Source organism: Rhinolophus sinicus, chromosome 1 (genome assembly GCF_057876585.1).
Source record: "Rhinolophus sinicus isolate RSI-liver-muscle chromosome 1, RSI-T2T, whole genome shotgun sequence".
Lineage (NCBI taxonomy): Eukaryota > Metazoa > Chordata > Mammalia > Chiroptera > Rhinolophidae > Rhinolophus > Rhinolophus sinicus.
In genome coordinates this window covers 169,861,051-169,884,070 of record NC_142501.1, presented here as the reverse complement: position 1 = coordinate 169,884,070, position 23,020 = coordinate 169,861,051, and the positions used below count along the sequence as shown (strand labels likewise).

Genomic DNA, 23,020 nt, shown 5'->3' with positions numbered 1-23,020 from the left:
AGACCCGGACCTGACCTAGCGAAGGACTGGAATCAGTTACATCAGCTGCCCATAGACCAGCAGGGCACCGTCTTCCAGACAAGGCAGAGGGCAGTCTAACAGCCCTTTCATGCTGCTCTCCCCCCTTCTCCACCTTTACATACTGTTAACTTAAAAAATGAGGCCATTAGATTGTGGTGGCTCTTATGCCGTGACAGCCTACATAATCAAACCAAAAATCTAAACTTGTAAATGCCTCAAAGTTATGAAATAAAAACCTAAGGACAACCAGTCACAAACAGCTAACTAGGCTTTAAGCTATAACCAATCAAATAATTTTCTTTCTTTGTTTCTGCACTTTTTCTACTCAAGTCTTTCCCCTGGCTCCTGTGGGCAGAATGTTCCTCACCACTTCCGGTTTGGCACTGCCCCATTCCAATTGATATTTGCTGTTAAAATAAACTCTTAAAAATTTTAATATGCCTCAGTTTACCTTTTAAGGAAGGAGAGGAAGAAATAGAAGACCAAAGGTTGAGCATTTTGCAAAGGAATTGTTTCAACTACTGGATCAGACCAAGTGTCAAAACAAATCAGAAAGAAGTTAGATTTTCTTCTGTAATAGTGAGACTAGTTAAAGATAAAATAAATAGATCAATTTTCCTTATTGATCCCACCATAGTAAGAACTGCAAAGTACAGCCTTGTCCTCTAAGTACTAAAGCGACATTAGAATGAACTAATCACTCCTATACAAAAATCCTGAAAAAACACCACTCCGTCAATCACATCACAGAGGAAGGCAGGGCAGAAGAAATAAACAATGTGAATTAGGAATTACAGCTTAATAGTAGTTTAATAGAAAATTACTTTACAAAATAGAAGGATTCTATAATAACCCATGGAGTTTTCTATGTTGAACTTTTGGTTTGTAGATAACAAAATTCACATATTAAAGTGACTGACTCGAAAGATTTCATTTTAAAAATTCCCCAGTTTAAGTGAAAGTAAATATTACCTTTTCTTTAAAAAACTTGCAGTCAGACAAGCAGGAGATGAAAATATCACTTCAATTTCCCTGCAAAAGTAATAAGGGTTAAGTTATAACATACTGTAAAGCATGCCTCCTTTTATCCCATGTCTGAATATCTAAGTGATGATGCGGAATCATTATTAATGAAAACACTCTTCTAAGAGTCCTCTAAATGCTCATTATACTTTGTGCATGTGACTGCTAAACCTTACCAACACCCTTCACAGTTGATTTGATCGTCATCTAGATTTAAATAAAATCCATACCTCTGAAAACAGAAACTTAAGGAGCTCCAGAAAATAAACTATGAAGATATAAAAACAGTCCACCTGAGTGAAGGCTTTGTGAGTCAGAATGTGTTTCTGATTCACTCCTACATCTCCCTCACCTATCAAGGTGCCTGGGATATTGTACGTCCTCAATGTAACTCTGTTAAATCGATGATGAATGAATGAATAAGTCAATGGCTTCTTCAAATTAAGGGTGGCAGAAGAGAATCATGGGTAAAATACAAATGCCTTCACAACAAAGCCAAACCCTCTTTCTTAAGTCTGGGATAAAACGACCATGGCTTCAGAATCAAGTAAGAGTGCTTTATGATTAGCAGACAGAGCCACCTCTCAGCCACTTCACGTTTGGTACATCCACTTGCCACTGTCATCCATTGTTCTGTCAGGGACTGGTTAATTCGGCTTATTTCTGGCAAAGTTTTCTTGGAAACATCTGTGGAACTAGTATGCTTTCAAGAAGAAGAAGAAAAAAGGAAAAAGAACAATCAGGAACACACACACACAGACGCTGAGTAACAGATAACCCAGTCAAGTTTGTGGTACAGGTGGTAGATAGGACCAGTCCTCTCAGACAGTGGGATTTGGTGTGAGGAGCTATGGCATCAGACTGGCCTGGTTGTTCCAATTCCTAGCATTGGCCACTTGGTCTGAGCCTTAGTTTCATCATTTAAAAAAATGGGATAACCAAAAAGTACTAAAAACAGGAACTCAAACAGATACATGTAGGCCAATATTTACTGCAGCATTATTCACAGTAGCCAAAAGATGGAAACGACCCATGTCCATCCACAGCATCAACAGATGAATGTGGAGTACACATACAATGGAATATTATTCGGTCATAAAAAGGAAGGAAATTCTGGTACATGTTACAACATGGATGAACTTTGAAAACATTATGCTAAGTGAAATAAATGCCAGATACAAAAGGACAAATATTGTATGGTTCCATTTATATGAAGTAGGAAAATTTATAGGCAGAAAGTAGATTAGAGGTTACCTGGGGGTGGGGGTAAGGGGAGAGCCATTATTTAATGTTTCCAGAGTTTCTGTTTGGTGTGACGAGAAGGTTTTGGAGATGAATAGTGGTGATGGTCGCATTCAACAACAACATTGTGAATGCATTTAGTGCCACTGAATTGTTCACTTAAAATTGGTTAAACTGGCAAATTTTGTTATATATATATATATATATATATATATATATATATATATATCCACAATAAAAAAGAAATGAGATAACACTACCCAATACCTACCTCCCTGGGATCTTGTTAAGATTAAATGATATTATGTATGCAAAGCCTTTAGATTATAGTAGGTGCTTAATAAATATTAGTTTCTTTCTCCTTTTTAAGCAGCCACAGATTTTTACATTTATATAAGTGGGTTTCAAACTTCATCGTGCAACAGAATCACCTGGTGATCTTGTTAAAGCATAGATTGCTCAGCCAATCCCCACAGTTTCTGATTCAATAGGTCAGGGGTGTAGCTCAAGAATTTGCATCTAGCAAATTCCCAGGTGACGCTGATGCTGCTGGTTTGGGGACCACACTTTGAGAACCATGGTTCTGTACAATACTTGAAACCAAATGGCTCAGCCAGAAGTGTCAGAAATCACTGGAAAGAAAAATCTGTCTTTAACATAGTCTTCCAAAAACATGAGTGCTCTGCTCCATATTATAGCTCTGCCTCCACTGAACTTGTAATGGGTCAGGAAACTGTGCATTATTTTTTGTTTAATGCTTAAATAAAGACCTCTTGATAAAGATGTGTAACCATGACTCCTAAAGTTCCCTCCAGCTTCTTGATCTGAGTCCTGGGTGTCCCCTGTAGTTCAATCATGAAGAACCTTTTTTTCCCTCCCACATCTCAGGAACATCAGGCCAAGAAGGTACTCCCTACATACCATTTCTTCTGCTTCTCCATAATTCCACTTCCTTTGAAGGGTATGACGTTAGACTGTATCATCTGCTTCCCCTTCTTTTACAATCACCTCCCAATGTCCTAGTCACTACCCTTCAATCATTGAAAACTTTAGCACCTTGCTGATACGCTTCCTCAGCACCACCGTGCCCATCATCATTCTTCCTGCCATTCTTGGCAAATTCAGAACTGATCAACACAATTTAGCTCCCACCTTGATCTCTCAATTCTTGATCACATCTCCAATCTTTTCCTCTGCTCCATCTCAGCCAGTCATGCCCTTGGTCAGGGTTTCTAAACGGACGCTATTGATGTTTTGGGTCAGCTCATTCTTTGTTGTGAGGGGCTATTTTGTGCATTGTAGGATGTTCAGCAGCATCCCTGGCCTCTACGCACTAGACAGCAGTAGCAGCCACCATAACGCGAATGTTCCTCTGCCGTTATGACAATTATTCACTCTCATGATTCATCACTTTCCCCATCTGAACTGGATCATTCTCAGAGGCACACAAACATACCTTAATATCCCCTCTCTAAACAATAACAAAACCCTCCCACTGTTCCCTATTCCCCTTCACAACAAAACTTCTCAGAGTTGTCACAGCCATTGTTGCTACTTGTTCCCCTCCTATTCTCTGTCCCCGCCCCACTCAGTCAGGTTTCATCCATTCTCCCCTGAGATGACTCAATCTTAACGAAACAAAAACAAACTCTGTGCCCATCTTATTTGACCTCTCAGCAGGATGTGACAGGATTGGCCACTTCCTCTTTATAGTAATACTTTTTTTTCTTGGCTTGATGAGCCACCCTCCCCTGGTTTTCCCCTACCTCAGAAACTGGCCTTTCTCAGTCTCTTATGGCTCCTCCTCACTGTCTGACCTCTAAATGGAGAAGTCCCTCAAGGCTGGATTTTGCTTCCCTTCTTTTCTCATTTTTTCTTTCTCTCTAGGTGACCTTCATCCAGGTCCCTGGCTTTAAATACTATCTAGAGTTTGATAACTACCATGTTTATATTCTGGTGCTGACATCCTCCCTGATTCAGACATCCACTAAGACTCTGGATCTCCTCTTCAAGGACATTTCAAACTGACTCCATCTCACATAACTCAGCCCACCTTACATACCTGACTCCATCTCATAGACTTCATTCTTTCCTATCAAGCTCTGTCTGACTGTCTGGCTTTCTTTCTGTCCCTCACACAGACTAAACATATTCTTGTACTAGGGCTTTCTACGTGTCATTCCCTCTACCCAAAATGCTCTTTCTCTGGACCTAAGCATGGCGAGGATCTCTGCTCAAATGTCACAGCCTCTGCAAGGCTTTCCCTGACTGACATTTCTAAAGAAGCCTACCTCATCAGTCTCAAATGACCTGTTTTATTTTCTTCAGAGCACTTGTCACTCTCTAACACAATCTTATTCTGCATTTACATGTTTATTGTCTGTCCTTCCCTGTAGAATCCAAATGCCATGAATGGGGGCAACCTTATAGAATACAAACAATGGGATCCTTGTATTGTTCTCTTTTATCCCAAGCACTAAGAGCAAAGCCTGAGACAGGAGGCATTTGTGGACTGGCTGATTGAATGGCTATGACAGAGCAACCAAGGACAATTTCCTGACTATCCCAGCAGCACAAACCTTGGCCTCTGACCACTTACTGTCCTAGGGAATATAGTAAGAGTCTATATGGATGTCAAATTTAAAACATTCTTGATAATAGAAAAAAGTATGAACTAGGAAAATATGTGTGCTTTTGTCTCCACACAAACATTTCAGAACTCACCAAGACATATAATAAAATCCTCTCAGTTAACAATAGGGAAGGCATTAGCATGGTGGGCAATTGGTTAAGCTTTGAGGCTAGATTGTCTGGATTTGAACCCAGTTCTGCCATTTCTAAGCATCGCAACTTTGGGTGAGTCCACCTTTCAGAGCCTCAATTTTTCCATACGTAAAAGAGAGGGAAATACCATAATACCAACTGGAATTGATATGAGGATTAAATGTGTTGACACATTCAGAGTGCTCGGCTTAGTGCCTAATGCACGATGACTACAATTAACATTAATCATAAGTGCTTTATTATCATCGTTAGTATTCTTAATAAAAAAAAAGTTAGTGGAAAACCAATAAATATGGGGCCTCATCTGTTAGGAAGCCAAATGAGGAAGGGGAATTACATAATATTTTTAAAAAGCATTCTAAGAGAGAATCTTATCATTTTAGTAAGAAATTTGAATACATGCAAATGATACAATATTTCAAATACTGCTCTGAAACCTAGAGGAAAAAAATTAGTTTTAGAAAAAGAAGAAAGTGTAAGTAGATACCTGATAAGTTGTCACAAAGTTGGCATACGTTCCAGCAAAAATGTGTTTGACTTGAACACCCACAAGATCTAAAAGAGGTCAGAAATTCATGTTTATTGTTTTTATAAGTAAAAAATAAATCTTTTGTTGTAAACCTAAAACTCCTTTTTTAAAAAGACATAAAAAATCTGATGTATTACCAAGCTAAATTTACTTATTTATAGAAAATTTATATTCTTCTAAATGGATTTTGACTACCACAGAAGAAAATACTGATTTTGATCAGGTTTCATGTCATATATTCACTTAGCCGAACATTTAATTTTTCATGTACTTTCGTCAGGCTGATGTGCTTTAGAAAAGGTTTGTATTAAATATATAAAAGTGTATTGCTCTGATGCTTTGGCAACTCCTTTTGTATTATCTTAATCTTTAGAAAAGATTACCAAATACTCCAGGAATTATTGCATAAGAAAAAATGCATATTGTACAAATGAAAAACAATTGTAGTAGACAAATCATAGTACCACACATTCCTTTGAGAAGAAGATGAATAATATTTGTCCTCCAGTAACATCAATTAACAGAAAAATCATGAATTAGTGGATCACTCATACCATGAGCAGAAATCAGGTAGCTAATGTCAAAGTTCTCTATCTGGGCTTCTGGATGAGTTGGGGTGCTTGTGCAGCTTGGTCCACCACCAAAACACACCACCTGACCAGTGGTGTAGACATATGCAACGGTGTGAAAACTACAGGAGAGAGAATTAATATAATGAAGACCAAGATACTCATGATTTTGAGAAAGATGATGTCTCCTAACACAAAATAACGGATTTATCTTATACTAAGTACACAGATGCTTTATTACAACGTCAGGGTTAGAACATACCACATGATGAGGTTAAAATAAATGGTAGGTGAATATTAACTTATTACTAATATTAACTAATATTAGCTAATTACTAATATTAACTAATATTATGGTGAATATTAACCGTAAATATACGATATTACTGTTAGGTCTTACTATGGTTTCTATCATTTGCGTTTTAAACGCAAGTGTTTGGGTTTGTTTTTTTTTAATGAATTAAGTAGACAATACTCAAAGTGTCCTCATATTTAGGTTACACAAAACTCTGACTATATATGCAAATATACATCATCTTCTACATGCATGAGCATGAGATTACTTTAATTTTGTTTTATCAACTCAAGTGGACAAGCACCACTATTTTTGTTACAAACCCACTCCCACACCTTCCAGCAACTAGTTAGGTGGTCTAACACAGTAAACTCCCACTAAATTCTTATGAAATAAATGAAATGCCAAGGGTAAAGAAGAAAAAATGGTAAAATTAAACTATATTTGAAAGAAGTAAATTTTCAGAAAGGAAGATCATCTATGAAAAGGATATCACATATTTTAGGGTTTTAAGAGTCCATAACATCCCACTTGAGTCATTTCTTTTTTCTTTTTCAAATTGAATATATTATTAACATAGTAGTTGTCTTTGTCATGAGTCATTTCTAAGTAATAAAATATAACACTTTCCACTCATGCTAAAAAAAAAAAAAAAGCCTATTACCTTCCACAATCTATCTGCGAAACTAGGCCTTCAATTCTTTCCACGTGTTGTGGAACGCTCTTCTCAGAAGTGGAGCTGTGTCCCAGCTGTCCATAGCTATTATCTCCAAATGTGAACACTTTTCCATCCTGTTTTAAAAAGAAGAAATCAGACTAATTTCAGGTAAAATAAATAAATAAATAAATAAATAAATAGATAGATAGATACATAAATAACAAAAAGTTATAGATTAAGTATATAACAGAGTTATACGAGAGCATTAAATGAAATATAAGCTCTATATAAAGAGGAGGGGTGCTATACTTACAATTTCTCATAGTGAATTTGGAGTTAAAACATTAAACATAAAATATCATTGGCATTCCCTTAAGAACTAGGCACTTCATATAAGTTTGTAGAATAAATGGATGGACAAAATAACTGATTGAAAAATAACACTATCATTTAAGTATAGGGTTGCTTTATTGCACATTACTCTGAAAACAATCTCTTTTCAGAAGATGATTCTCTTTTTTAATTTACTTTTCAATTACAGTAGACATACAATATTAGTTTCAGGTGTACAACCTAGTGATGAGAAATTTATACCTCTTCCAAAGTGATCACCCCAGTAAGTCTACCAATCTGACACCATACATAGTTATCACAATATTGACTATATCCCTTATGCTGTACTTGCTGTCCCCATGACTATTTTTATAACTGCCTATTTGTACTTCTTCATCCCTTCACCTTTTTCACCCAGCCCCCCAACTCCTCTCCCATTTGGCAATTCTCAGTCTGTCCTCTGTATCTATTAGTTTGTTTCTATTTTGTTTTTCATATTCCATATATAAGTGAAATCATATGGTATTTGACTTTCTCTGTCTGACTTATTTTACTTAGCATAATACCCTCTAGGTCCATCCATATTGTCACAAATGGTAAGATTTCATTCTTTTTCTTATGGCCGAATAATATTCCATTGTATATATGCACCATCTCTTCTTTATCTATTCCTCTACCAATGGACACTTAGGTTGCTTCCATGTCTTTGCTATTGTAAATAATGCTGCAATGAACATAGGGGTGCATATGTTTTTTATTTTCAAATTAGTGTTTTGGATTTCTTCAGATAATACCCAGGAGTGGAATTGCTGGATCATATACCAGTTCTATTTTTAATTTTTTGAAGAACCTCTATACTGTTTTCTATAGTAGCTGCACCAATTTACAATCCCACCAACAGTGCATTAGGGTTGCCTTTTCTTCATGTCCTTGACAACATGTTGTTTGTTATTTATTGATGATAGCCATTCTGAGAGCTGTCAGGTGACATCTCATTTTGGTTTTAATTTGCTTTTCCCTGATGATTAGTGATGTTGAGCATCTTTTCATATGTCTATTGCTCTGTATGTCCTCTTTGAAGAAATGTCTATTCAGGTCCTCTGCCCATTTTTAAATTGGATTGTTTGTTCTTTTTGGTGTTAAGTTGTATGAGTTCTTGATATATTTTGCATATTAATCCCTTATTGAATGTACCCTTGGCAAATATCTTCTCCTATTCTAGGTTGTCTTTTCATTTTGTTGATGTTTTTCTTCACTGTGCAAAAACTTTTTAGTTTGATGCAGTCCCTTTTGTTTATTTTTTATCTTGTTTCCCTTACCCAAAAGACATATTCAAAAAAAATATCGTTAAGAGCTACGTCAAAGTGTTGAATGCCTATGTTTTCTCCTAGGAATTTTATGGTTTTGGGTTTTACATTTAAGTCTTTAACACATTTTGAGTTTACTTTTTTATATGGTGTAAGAAAGTGGTCTGGTTCATTTTTTTGCATGTATCTGTCCAGTTTTCCTAACACCATTTATTGTAGAGACTATCTTTACCCCATTGTATATTCTTGCTTCCTTTGCCATAGATAAAATGACCATACAGGTGTGAGTTTATTTCTGGGCTCTCTATTCTGTTCCATTGATCTATGTGTCTATTTTTAGCCCTGTACCATGCTGTTTTGATTACTGTAGCCTTGTAATATAGTTTGATATCAGGTAGCATGATACCTCCAACTTTGTTCTTCTTTCTCAAGATTGTTTTGGCTACTCAGAGTCTTTTGTGGCCCCATATAAACTCTAGGATTATTTCTTCTAGTTCTGTGAAAAATGCCATTGGTATTTTGATAGGGATTACACTGAATCTGTAGCTTGCTTTGGGTGGTATGGGCATTTTAACAATGTTAATTCTCCCTACCCATGAGCATGGTATGTGCTTCCACTTATTCGTATCTTCTTCATTTTCTTTCTTCAATGTCATATAGTTTTCAGAGTACAAGGCTTTTACCTCCTTGGTTAAATTTATTCCTAGGTATTTTACTCTTTTTCGTGCAATTGTAAATGGGATAGTTTTCTTAATTTCTCTTTCTGATAGTTTGTTATTGGTGTATAAAACTGCAACCAATGTCTGAATATTAATTTTGTAGACTTCTACTTTACTGAATCAATTTATCAATTCTAATAGTTTTTTGGTGGAATCTTTAGGGCTATCTCTATATAAAGTATAGCATCTGCAAATAATGACAGTTTTACATCTTTGCCAATTTGGATATCTTTTATTTATTTTTCTTATCTGACTGATGGGCTAGGACTTCCAACACCATGTTGAATAAAAGTGGTGAAAGTGGACATCTTTGTCTTGTCCCTGATCTTAAAGTTTTCAGCTTTTCACCATTGAGTGTGATGTTAGGTAATTGTCAGATACCGTGTTTCCCCAAAAATAAGACCTAGCCAGACCATCAGCTCTAATGCATCTTTTGGAGCGAAAATTAATATAAGACCCGGTCTTATTTTAATATAATAAAAGACCAGATATAATATAATGTAATATAATATAATATAATATAGTATAGTATAGTATAGTATAGTATAGTATAGTATAGTATAGTATAATATAATATGATATAATACTGGGTCTTACATTAATTTTTGCTCCAAAAGACACATTAGAGCTGATGGTTCAGCTAGGTCTCATTTTCGGGGAAACATGGTATTGTCTTTATTATATTGAAGTATGTTCCCTCTATTCCCACTTTATTGAGATTTTTTTTTTAATCATAAATGGATGGTGGATTTTTTTCAATGCTTTTTCTGCATCTATTGATAGGATCATATGGTTTTTATCCTTCATTTTGTTTGTGCGATATATCACATTAATTGATTTTTGAATAGTGAAACAACTTTGCAACCCAGGAATAAATAAATCTCACTTGATCATGGTATATAATCTTTTTAGTATATTGCTAAATTTGGTTTGCTAATATTTTGTTAAGGATTTTTGCACCTATATTCATCAGGGATATTGGTCTATAATTTTCTTTTTTTGTAGTGTCTTTGCCTAGTTTCAGTTTCAGGGTAATACTGGCTTTATAAAATGAGTTGGGGAGACTTCCCTCAAATTTTTGGAATAGTTTGAGAAGTATAATCTTAGAAGAGGTATTAATTTTTCTTTGAATGTTTGGTAAAATTCACCTGTGAAGCCATCTGGTCCAGGACTTTTGTTTGTTGGGAGTTTTTTGATTACTGATTTGATTTTGTTAGTAATTGGTCTGTTCAGATTTTCTGTTTCTTCCTGATTCAGTCTTGGAAGATTGTATGTTTGTAGGAATTCATGCATTTCTTCTAGGTTGTCCAATTTGTTGGGATATAATTGTTCATAGTATTTTCTTATAATCCTTTGTATTTCTGTGGTGTCAGTTGTCACTTCTCTTTCATTTCTGATTTTGTTTATGTGGTCCCTCTCTTTTTTTTCTTGAAGCACCTGGCTAAAGGTTTATCAATTTTGTTTATCTTTTCAAAGAACCAGCTCTTGACTTCATTGTTCTTTTTTTTAGTCTCTATTTCATTTATATCTGCTCTGATCTTTATCATTTCCATCTTTCTACTCACTTTGGGCTTCATTTGTTCTTCTTTTTCTAGTATAAGGTTATATTGTTTGAGATTTTTCTTGTTTCTTGAAGTAGGCCCGTATTGCTAGGAATTTCCCTCTTAGAACTCCTTTGACTGTAACCCACAGATTTTGAGTCACAGTGTTTTCATTTGTCTCAAAGTATCTTCAAAAGATGATTCTTGATGAAAACAACTCTACTTTCTCTTGCTACACTAATATACTCCAAACTGGCTTTTAACACAAGTAATAAAAGTTACTTTAGATATTTAGCTTTTAAATAAACATTTCAACCACACAGTTTCTAAGTCTATTTCTTAGGGCAATGGAGAAAATCCATCACACTGTAATATAGTATATGGCCAGTACAAGAAGAGGAGGAAACATTCAGGAAGCCAGCTCATATTTGTGCCAAGCAAGAAATGGAACAAACTGTGTTCTAGTCTCTAATATGAGTTATTGAAAACTGTAAAAATTACTTTGTTGCTTCTATAATCATTTTCATCGGTAGACCCACATTATGAATGACTGCTGAAAGGATTAGCTCCTATATTAACCCAAAGATAAAATTAGCTTATGTTACAAGATCTTGAAAATTTCATGGTTTATATTGGGTTAACCTCTCCTCTTAAATGTTTTGTACACTGAGTGGATTCAACAATAATCAGTACAATGTACCCTATGGTAACATTGCTCTGGGGTTTAAAAAAAATAGTAAGACATTTGGATTACCTGGGTAAGCACTGCAGTGTGTTCATAACCACAGCTGATATAAATCACATCTAGACTCTTCAGTGCACCAATTGAACGAGGCTTGTAGCTTTGCACTGCTGAAAGAAAGCAGACACCCTCCAGGATAAGAAACAGACTCAGATATCTTGAGTTTTCATTTTGTTAATAGTTTTTAATATTTTTATTATCTTCTAATTCATTACCATAATTTAAAAAAGTAAATAAATAATGAGAGGTCTTATAAAACAGAAGGAAAGACCTGCTTTGGAAAACAAAAGCAGTCTTTTAGTATTTCTTTCTGGAAACTATTTAATCTTCTAGCATGCCTGAGTCTAGTGCCCTAGAAAGCTAAGCTTTGAGACTCTCATCCCCATAATATTGCCATCATATTGTATTCATTTCTATCACATAGTAGGTGTTCTTCAAATATGTAATCATATTTGAGAAAATAAAAGGACCTACTTCATGTTGACAGAGTTAAATGAAGTGAGATGTCAGTGTTCAGCATGGTACTGGCTCTTAACAGGTGCTAGATATATGTTAGCCAAATGTAAAGAATCAGAGGAGGATGGGGTCCATGGGGAAGACTTCACAGTGAGTGTTGTTTAAAGGTTGCCAGATGAATTGGTTGTTTCCCCTACTTCTAGCAAGCTTCTAATTAATCCAGTGGTTCCCACATTTTGCTGCACATCAGAGTCACCTGTGGGATCCTTATTAATGGCTGATGCCTGGCTTCCATCCCCAGACATTCTTATTTAATTGGTATGGGGTCCAACTTAGGCATTGAAATTTTAAAATGCTCTTATGGCAGACAGAATAATGATCTCCTGAAGCTGTCTATATCCTTTTCCCAGACCCTGTGAATATGTTAGGGTACACATCAAAGGAGAGTTAAGGAAGCAGATGGAATTCAAGTTGCTAATCAGTTGACCTTAAAATAGGGAGATCACAAGGGTCATTTAACTGAAGGAAAAAGAAGCAGAAGAGTCAATGTCAGAGTAATGTGACTTGAGAAAGACTTAAGCAGCCATTGCTGGCTCTAAAGAAGAAAGGGGTCTATGAGTAAAGGAATGCAGGTGGCCTTTAGAAGCTGGAAAAAGGAAGAAAATGATTTCTGCCCCAGAGCCTTCAGAATGGAACACAGCCCTTCTGACACCTTGATTTTAGCCCAATGAGACCCTTATCAGACTTCAGACTACTAGAACAATAAGATAATAAATCTGTGTTCTTTTAAGCTATTAAGTTTGTGATAATTTGCTATAGTAACAATAAAAAATTAATAGAGTCCCTAGGTGATTCTACTGTGTCACAAAATTTGGGAACCACTGTTCTAAGCTTTGAGACTGCCCTTTGCAGAGTTGATCTTCCAACCAGAAAGAAATAATGATTTACAGCAAGAACAAGACTATCTCCTTACCTAGGACATTCTTCCCACTGAGGGCGAGCTGCCCTGCATTGTTGCTTCCCCAGCCAAATGAAGTCCCAGAGAGAGACAGGGCAAAGCTGTGGGCCCCTCCTGCAGCCACCTGAGCCAGAGGGATCCCCTGCAGAGACATCACCCTCTGTGGGCTGGCTTGGGAGGCGAAGTCCTTCCCCAGGCCCAGCTGCCCATGGCTGTTCTTTCCCCATGAAAACACTTGGGCATCTACAAAAATAAAGAAGAGATGTTCAGAATTACACACACATTGGAATGCCAAATTCAAGTAGATATTACCACCCTAATCCCCAAAATCTTTAAAGAATGAAATAGGGATAAATGAGCTTAAAGTGTTTTGACTAAGGCAAGGGAAATGGTCAAGATCGCCTTTAAAAGTCCCTTCCAACAATATTCTCTCCTCTTCTCCCTCCAAGTAAATGGTAACCGTGTTCTTTCAGGTGCTCAGGCCAAAAATCTTGGAGTCATCTTTGACTCTTCTCTTTCTTTTACACCCTTCAACCCAGCAGATCCTAAAGCCTCTACCTTCACTGTTTATCCAGAATCCAGCCACTTCTCACCTCCCCAGTGTTACCATCTTAGCAGCCAAGTCACCATCATTCATGTCCTGCAAAATTATATGAGCACATACCTTACTGGGCTCCCACATTCTACCAACAGTCTGTTGTCCAAAGAGCAGCCAGGGTGATCTTTGAAAAACATAAGTCAGACCGAACCCTTCAGGAGCTTGCTATCTCACTCAATAAAAGGCTGATTCTTATCACAGCTCATAAGCCCCATATCCCCAGTACTCCCCACAACCACTTCTGAGGCCTATCTCCCCCTTGCTCATGCCTCTCCAGACACCCTTCTGTTGCTGAGCACACCAGTGGGCACAGCCCTTACCTCATGGTCTTTGTTTCTGGATCATTCTTCTGGATCATGGTCTTAGAATCATTTTTCCCTTTCTCCCTCCCTTTTGGTCTCTGCTCACATGTCACCTTATAAGAGCTAGCTTACCTGACGTCCTTCATAAATAGAAAGACCCCTTTCCTCCACCCAAATATTTGCTCTCTGTCCGCTTATCCTGCCTCACTTTTCTTCACACCCCTTTCTCCTATCTGTTATACTACATGACTATTTGTGTGTTTAAAGTTCACTTCCCCTACTTCCTACAGGATATAAGCTCCATGAAAGCAGGGTTTTAGGTTTGTTCACTGCTATATCTTCTTATCTAGAAACATTGTGGATACTTGATAAATACTTGTGGAATGACGCCATGGGGTAGAAAACCCATTGAATTTTTGAATTTGACCAGAGATGGATAATTAATATCAGGTCAAAAATCAAGCGTTTCTAATGCTTAATTATTTACCCAGAGAAATGGCAACACATCTCAGATTTTTATGTTATTATATCTGATTTTTATTTTGAACTCTTCTAAGTTGTTTCTATCACTGGAAAGAATTTTTGCGAGCACACTGCACAATGTCAAACTCTCATGAAGGTCTATGAGTACTCATAGTTCACAATAGCAAATGCATTGAGTGCTGAACTCTACACAGCCTTTACATTCCAGACCAATGTAAAGACAAGTCAATACCCCAAGGACGTAATTCAAATCATTTCAATAATTAAGAGGAAGAACCATTTGCGACAACATGCCCATGGATGCACTTTGAAGGCAATATGCTAAGTAAAATAAGTCAGAGAAAGACAAATACTGTATAATCTCACTTATATCTGGAATCTTTAAAAGAAAAAAGCTCCTAGATACCAAGGACAGATTGGTAGTTGCTGGTGGGGGCAAGGTGGGGGCAAAAAGAGTGAAGGGAGTCAAAGGGTGCAAACTTCCAGTTATAAAATAAGTAAGTCATGGGGATTTAATGTACAGCATGGTGACTAGAGTTAATAATACTGCGTTGCAGATTTGAAAGTTGCTAAGAGAGTAAATCTTAAAAGTTTCATTACGAAACAAAAAAATTCTGTAACTGTATGGTGATAAATGTCAACTAGATTTATTGTGGTGATCATTTCGCAGTATATACAAATATCAAATCATTATGTTGTACACCTGACACTATGTAATGTTATATGTCAGTTATATCTCAACAAAATATAAATTAAAAATTTTGTAATTTTAAAAAAGAAGAAGGAAAGTAAGAAAGGAAAAGAAATGAGCATTTATTATACCTCTACTATCTGCCATGGGCTATACAGGATATATTGTGTACCTTCTCTCACTGAATCTTCTAAACAACCTTTTATGTTAGGCATCAATATTCCTACAGATGAGAAAATTGAGACTCAACAAAATTAAATAACTCGCCTTATATCAAACAGCTAGAAATGGTAGGTAGAAGGAATCACACTATAGCCATGGGATTGTCCTGGTTGCACAGCCTGCATGATACAGTGATTAAGCCCTTAGGGTTGGGATGTAAACAAGTATAGGTTCCAATACCGTCTCTTCTGTTTCTTAGTGTGTGACCTTAGGCAAATCATTGAAAGCCTCTAAACCCAAATGTCCTCATTTCTGAAATGAGGATACAAATAATACCTCGTCTCTGTGTTTTAGGCAATTACATGAAACAACACATGTAAAGCATTTAACAGAGTAGCTGGCACATAGAGTGCAACCAAGAAATGGTGGCTGTCCATGGACCCTGTGGCACAGTTGCAATTATGCATGACAAAGCACCTGCAGGACACATAAGTGTTATATGGTTCTTGAAGGGGATCAGAATATGCCACTTTGAGAGAAGGATTAGTTTGAGATGAAGGTAAATGAGAATCAACAGATGTAGAGAGTTCTCCACCCTCCCTTTATCCACCCAAAAGCAAGGTATAAATTTCCCTTGTGAAGGTGTCCTCCGCTCCTGTATCAGGAATGGGAGAGGGACTCACCACCAGAGATGGAGAGTCGGCACTGACATGAGTCTGTGCAAACAACCCTTACTAAAATAACCCTTATTTTCTATTAGTTTCCTCCACATATTTCCAAGTCTTTTCCCCACAATTTATCTCTCATGGCCCATGCCTCCTTTCCTTTGTTAAAATGGCATAAAAGCCCTAGAGTCTAACTACTTCTTGAGTTTCGCTTTTTTTCTGGGACCTCACATGCACAAAAGTGTCAATAACAATCGTGTGTGTTTTCTCTCAGTAAGCTGTCTTTTGTTAGATTTGCAGGCTCCAAGGTACTGAACCTGAGAGGGTAAGGAAAAATTTATCCTCCCTGATACTCGCCATAGAGAAATTTGGCCTGATGATGGACAAAGGATGGGGGATATTGGTGTTAAAAATATACAGTCATGATTTTGACATCTTGACTTTTCTTTCTTTGATCTGAGTAAAAAAGACAAATAGGCCTTTGTCTGAGTTTGCCAGTGCAGACAAGCAATTCGGCATGCAGGGCAAAATGCTAGAAATAAAACCACTACTGAGTTCTGAGACAGTCGACCAATCAAGTCATGTAAAGAGAGATGGTTCTTTATGGCAGTGAGATTTGAATTAGGCACTACTTAGAGTTTTATAAAAACAAAGAAAATTAAAAACAAAACAAAAAAACGAAGGACAACACATTTTATGAAATGTGGAGAATTACAAATTTCTAAATGCATTAAAATGAATCCCAATGCATTAAAAATCAATAGGTATCATTTGTATTCGAAAAATTAGTTCCTAATGACACTTAGGAGAGCCAAGAAGCCTTTTTTACCTTCTGATAATGCCAGGGAATGGTAGTCTCCACAGGAAACTTGTATTATTTTTATACCAGCCAGAGTTTTTATCTTCCTGTAATAAAAATAAAACAAAATCTATTAATCCTTCTTTAGCGTGGATCACTATGTGGACTACAGATATTTTAAACTATCCCAAGTGATACACTTGGTCTAGGAAAATAATTGTATGTTCTTACATTTCTGTAGTACCTTTATTCCAAAGCTCTGAACGGTTTTAAACCATGACATCAACATGTACAAAGGTGCAGAGCAGAATCCAAAACAGTATATAATGCAAAAATGATTTTTACTGGACTTTTAATGTATTTAATGTACTTTTATTCTATACTCATTGGTCAAAAAGAAAAATAAATTTATTCATACACATATAGCACAGGGCTTTAGAATTTATAGAACACTGTCACCTACATGACCTAATTTAAGCCCTGTGAGATAAAGAAACCATTGGGTTAACTGCCATTTTTGTGTGTCAAACGTAACGATCAGCAATTTCATATGATGGAACCTAGTAGAATTCAAAGAGGTCAAATAGGCATCAAGTTGTAGAACTAGACTCAAACCATGATCTTTTCATTTCAACTTCAATGCTCATTCCCTCAAACCACAGCAATTTCTCACATTTTTTAATGACCCCACGAGATAACAAGAAGTAACTTCCTAGTATTAAAAAGCATGCTTTTGGACATTTCCAAAGCATGTAATTCATGAACACAAAATTCAGACTGCTTGTTGTATCATTTGTCCTCGAAAGCTGTTTGTGAGGATATTATTTTTTCCCTCCATTTACTAAGGAAAATATTGGGACCTAGTGACTTATAATAAGCCAAAAGGTTATGTTGCGAGAAAAAACGTTTCCTTTACAATTTGGGTGCAGTGATTGGGGGCCTGCTATTAATTGACAATTAACAGGAGAAAAGACAGGTTTATTTATACCAGGCGTGCCAAAAAAATGTACACAAGTGAACACTTTGGTCAATGTTGCTCAAACAGTAGTTCACCGTAATCAGAAGTGTCTGGACGCTGATGGGAACCACTTTGAGCACCTCTTGTAATTGCAGAAGTCAAACGTGACTTGTATTCATCTTTTGTTATCAGTGTACATTGAGTATTACAATTTTAATACAGTTTTCCTTTCTTAAAATGTGTATACATTGTTTTGGCACCCTCTGTATGTACACATGTGAGGTTCCAGTAATAGGAAATTTGTGGAATAACCCGAGTAAAGGTTTATATATATCAACTTAGCAAAAGTGGAGGATAGGAGAAGTTAGGGCTTCGATGGGAGAGTATAGAAGGTTCTATTGGGGTTTTTTTTATGGTGATTGGGCAGTCTGTCTTCACAGCAGCAGAAATCACAGGAAACTCCCTCCCTCGATGGTTAATGGCAGCTGAATTTTAAGAGGTTCTGCTTTAATTAGATAGGGAAATTCAGATAAGATTGCTTTCTGCAATCTTCAGTTGCTCAAATGTTTTCATTTAAAATAATATTTATACCATCTCTGGGGATCTAAGTGATATAAAGTTATTTCCAATACATAAGATTAAGATCAAAGGGTTACATGTTCTCATTTCTCTATACCCTTCTCCTTCATAGGACTCTACATAATAATTGATGTTATAACTGTTTTTCTGCCTCCTTCCCTCCCTACACTGTAATGGTTGAGGTTAGGGACTGTGTCATAGTCATCTTTGTACCCTGGCATCTTACATGGTGCCTGGCACATGGACTCAAAAATATTGAATGAATGAATGAATTGAAATACTTACATAGGTGTAAAAACTGTTTCCTTCAATTTGTCAATCCCCAGTTGTCCTTCAGAACCAGCTCCCCACGCAAAGACCCTGCCTTTGTGACAGACAGCCAGGGAGTGCTCCTTTCCACAGCTCACGAGACCAACACGTAGAGTTTCCAATGCCTTAACTGGTTCTTTGGGAACAAAGACAAAACAAAACAGGAACCCCATAGATTATTAATTTAACAGCAAGTTGAGAACAGTACTTTTCTTCAAATAGAAGGGACACTGGGATTTCTCATCTCTTCCAATGGGCTTTTTTTTTTTTTTTTTTTTTTTTTTAAGATTTTATTGGGGAAGGGGAACAGGACTTTATTGGGGAACACTGTGTACTTCCAGGATTTTTTCCAAGTCAAGTTTTTGTCCTTTCAGTTTTAGTTGTGGAGGGCGCAGCTCAGCTCCAGGTCCAGTTGCCATTCTTAGTTGCAGTTGAACTGACAACCTTGTGGTTGAGAGCCCACTGGCCCATGTGGGAATCGAACCAGCAGCCTTCGGAGTTAGGAGCATGGAGCTCCAACCGCCTGAGCCACCGGGCTGGCCCCCAATGGGCTTTTAAATGGAGGCCTAAAGTCCATGCTAAAGGTGTGAAGGAAATAGCTCAATGTATGTTGTACTGTCTTTGTGGGAATACAACTGCTAGTTACAACAGTGGGAATCGTGGAGGAAAGGAACCTATAAGGACTATGGCATTTGAGGTAATGTTTCTCTATGATGGTGGTAGCAAAACCCAGCAAAATACAGGGAGCCAGAGGGATGGTGGGATTGCCTCACTCTACTCTTCTGGCTTCCCAGCCCTGAATAGTGAGAACAGGGAATAATATCTGCTTGCTTACTTAGGAGGAAACAAGCAGTGAGTGTGTCTTATGAGTGTGAGAGGCAGATGCCAGATCTTCTCACAATGAAGAGTGCAGTTATGCCTCTAAATGGACCAAATGTGCCCGCAAATGAAAACCTGTTCACCTTTCCTTACAAGCCAATCTACACTGTTTTCCTAAAGTATTTGTCTCCAAATTATTAAAGGTTTGGACTTAAATATATCATTACCAGTAAAGCTTTTTTAACACTTACTTTTTTCCCCCTAAAAATCTTTGTTATCTTATCCTTCTCAATGATTTACTTCAAAACTACATAACAATAAAAAATTTCCTAAAGCTTCATACACTCCTGGAAGTAGAAACTGGTACCACCTTCCTAGAGTACAATTTGGCATTAAGTATCATGTTGGCCTCATTTCTACCTGAAGGGGATCAGGTTATGCCACCAAAAAATATGCCACTTTGGTATAAAGAATATTTTGAGCTTGAGGCAACTGAGAATCAACAAATGCAGGAAGTGTTCTCTGCCCTCCCCTTATCCACCTAAAAGCAGGGCATAAATTTCCCTTGCGAAGGTGTCCCCACTCTCCCACCCTGGGAAGAGAGACTTATCACTAGAGCTGACAGTGAGATGAGTCTGCATAAACAACCCTTACTAAAGGGTTTTCCATTGTATATTTCCAAGTCACTTCCACACAATTGATCATTCCTCAAAGCGCAAGCCCCTATTTTTGTTAAAATTGCATATAAGCCCCTGAGTCTCATCACTTCTTGAGTTTCACTTCCTTTCTGTGGACTCCTTTGCATATAAAATACTAACACATTTTTTTGCTTTTTCTCTTGTTAATCCGTCTTTGTCTTTGTCAGATTACTTCGCTGGTCCTCACAAGAATTAAGAGGGTGGAGGAAAAAAGGAAATTTTTTTTCCTCCCAGACACAACTCTTGTAATTTATTCTAAGTAAGTAATCAGAAATGTCATCAAATATTTACCTACAATAATATCAACTGTAGTATTATTTATAAAAGCCCCTAAGGAGAAAAAAACCCTAATTTCCACAAAAGGAGAAGAATTAAATTGTACTCTCAGAGGCTGGAATGTTACACAACAATTTAAAATGTATTTTCAAAAATACATAACAAGAGGGCAATATATTCATGATATTATGTTTGGTGAAATGCAGTTTACAAAGTTGTATAAATACTGAGTATACAAAACTGTATAATGACATGATTTTATAAAGATTAACTATATAATAGGGAAAAAAAGGCAAAAAGGAAACGCATCAAATCAGGAGATGTCTTTGGGTGTTAGAATTATAGGAGATTTCTCTCCCTGTTTCTACAAGAACTAGTAATGGTAAAAATGCTATTACACATTCTTTAATTTTAAGAAAAACGACGACCTAGGGTATTTCTGAGGGAGTTGCGGGTGTTCAATCCACAAACCACAAAGTCACACTGTTCCAGAGAGATTCACGCAGGCAAAGTTCAGTTTCCAAAGGCAAGCGGGAGGGACCACACCTCTGTTCTGAGGAGAGCGGTCCAGTTTCGCTCTACTCACAGTTTCTCTTTCAGTTTTACTTTGAAGAGGAATTGGAAACCGAAACAAACCAGGGGAGCCTGGAAAAGGAAACTGATGAAGTTGCGCTCACACAGCGCGGAGCACCGCTTCCCGTCTCCTGTGGCCCCAGCGGATTGCAGGCTCCTAGCGCTCCCACCTGCCTGGCCCCGCACCCCTCACCTGTGTCCTGGCGCTCACCTGGCCGCTCCACGCGCGTCACGCCGCTCTGGCCCAGCTGACCCCGGCTGTTGTCCCCACACGAGTGGACTGTACCATTGCTCAGCAGCAGCAGCGAGTGGCGCTCCCCGCTGGCTGCTTGCTGAAGCTCGGTGCCGCTCACTGTGGTCAGTTCCCGACGCAGACGCCGCTCAGAGCCGGCGCCCCAGAAGTACATCCCGCTTCGGAAACCGGCCACTTGCCGGGGTCTGTCCGCTCCTCTTCAACCTGCTCGCAAAGACTAATGACAGATTTCCTGAAAACCCGGAGGTTGCATGGCCCAACTCCACCCCGCTCTCTTCTTGCGATTGACCAACCCCCAAGAATCGCTGCCCTGGCGCCCTACGTCATCCTGATGCCTCCCCGCGAATGGCTTTCGGGGCTTAAACGTGAGTGCCAAGTGCTGAGGAGCAGAGAGGGAGTCCGGAGGAAGAGTGCCTAGATTTACCTCCTAGCAAAGCCACTTGTGAGCTGTGTGACTTTGGGCTAGTTACCTAACAATTCTGTGCCTCAAGTACCACGTTTATGAAGTGTGGACAGTAATACAGCGAATCTAATATGTTAGGATAATTTAACAGATAATTCATAATGTATTAGAATAGTGCCCAGAGTGCTTAATAAAAGCATCTGCCAACCCTCTTCTAGACTGTTTTTGGCATTGGAAATGGAAAACACTCATGGTACTTATACTCTCCTCTTTATAAACAGATACATAAATACTTAGTATAAGGTCAAGTGGCAACATGAAGAAAAATAAAACTCTAAAGAAATTGAGGAGCTAGGGCAGAAGGAACTAGTATTTTTTTTATAAGATAGGGAAGACATGAAGTGACATTTGAGCAGAGGTTGGAGGGGACATGGGAAATGAGGAAATGAGTCCTACTCACATCTAAGAGCAGAGGTTGCAGGGGAGCAATTGGAAAGTTTTGAACAGAAAAGTGACATTTTCTCACTTTAGTTTTAGAAGATTCATTCTCACTGCGGTGCAGAAAATAATAGGACAAAAATGGAAGCAGAAAAGCTAGTTGAGAGAGGCTGCTGCTGTTGGGAGTCGAGGCAGAAGGATGATGCTGGGACTAAGGTGATATCCTAGACAGGAGGAGAGAAGAAATGATCACATTCAAGATGTTTTGAAAGTCAGAGTCCACAGATTTGCTGATGGATTAGAAGTGGGAGGAAAGAGGGATAAGAATTAGGATTACAGGTCAGCCTGAGCACCTGGGTGAATGGTGGGACCCTTCACTGGGAGGGGGGATGCTGAGGAAGGCTCCGCTTTGGGGCTGTTGAATCAGGAGTCCAGTCTGGTAATAACTGAGAGATGCTTGTCATACAAGGAGGCAATAAGATGAACTATTTTAGAGTAGTGGAGAGAAGTCAGGGTGGAGTCATACCATTAGCAGTCGTCAGTCTAGAGATAATACTTAAAGCCAGATGGCTGACTGAGATCACCAAGGGGTGAGTGTGGCTAGCATATAAGAGAGGACTGATCCAGGAGGAAAGCCAGGAGGGGTGGTATGCAACAGACAAGTGAAGAATGAGGGGAACAATCAACTCTGTCAATTGTCGAGCAAGATAAGGATTGAGTGTTGAACTTTAGGTTTGGCAAAAAAGGAGGTCATTGGTAACTTTGACAATGTTAGCCATCATCAGCATTATTGTTTTATTTTTACTTTTATAGTATCCTTTTATATACTCTCAGTTC

The 23,020-nt window shown here is 37.8% G+C and overlaps 1 protein-coding gene across 4 annotated transcripts in view; it reads right to left on the bottom strand.

Moving 5' to 3' along the window:
* HERC6 (HECT and RLD domain containing E3 ubiquitin protein ligase family member 6) overlaps positions 1-21,617 on the bottom strand; it is a 48,864-nt gene extending 27,247 nt beyond the window's left edge. The window contains exons 1-10 of one of the 4 annotated variants that reach the window (XM_019741126.3): positions 21,301-21,617; positions 18,700-18,859; positions 16,908-16,984; positions 13,193-13,420; positions 11,776-11,870; positions 7,128-7,255; positions 6,154-6,290; positions 5,558-5,625; positions 1,626-1,747; positions 994-1,053 (exon numbers count right to left, since the gene is read on the bottom strand). In XM_019741126.3, the coding sequence (XP_019596685.3) occupies positions 994-1,053; positions 1,626-1,747; positions 5,558-5,625; positions 6,154-6,290; positions 7,128-7,255; positions 11,776-11,870; positions 13,193-13,420; positions 16,908-16,984; positions 18,700-18,859; positions 21,301-21,496 (1,271 nt within the window). In that variant the 5' untranslated portion in view covers positions 21,497-21,617. Of the gene's footprint in view, positions 1-993; positions 1,054-1,625; positions 1,748-5,557; positions 5,626-6,153; positions 6,291-7,127; positions 7,256-11,775; positions 11,874-13,192; positions 13,421-16,907; positions 16,985-18,699; positions 18,860-21,282 lie in introns of all 4 variants that reach the window. The other 3 variants (XM_074323635.2, XM_074323638.2, XM_074323641.2) reach the window with 3 other exon arrangements.
* Positions 21,618-23,020: the final 1,403 nt, after the last annotated feature.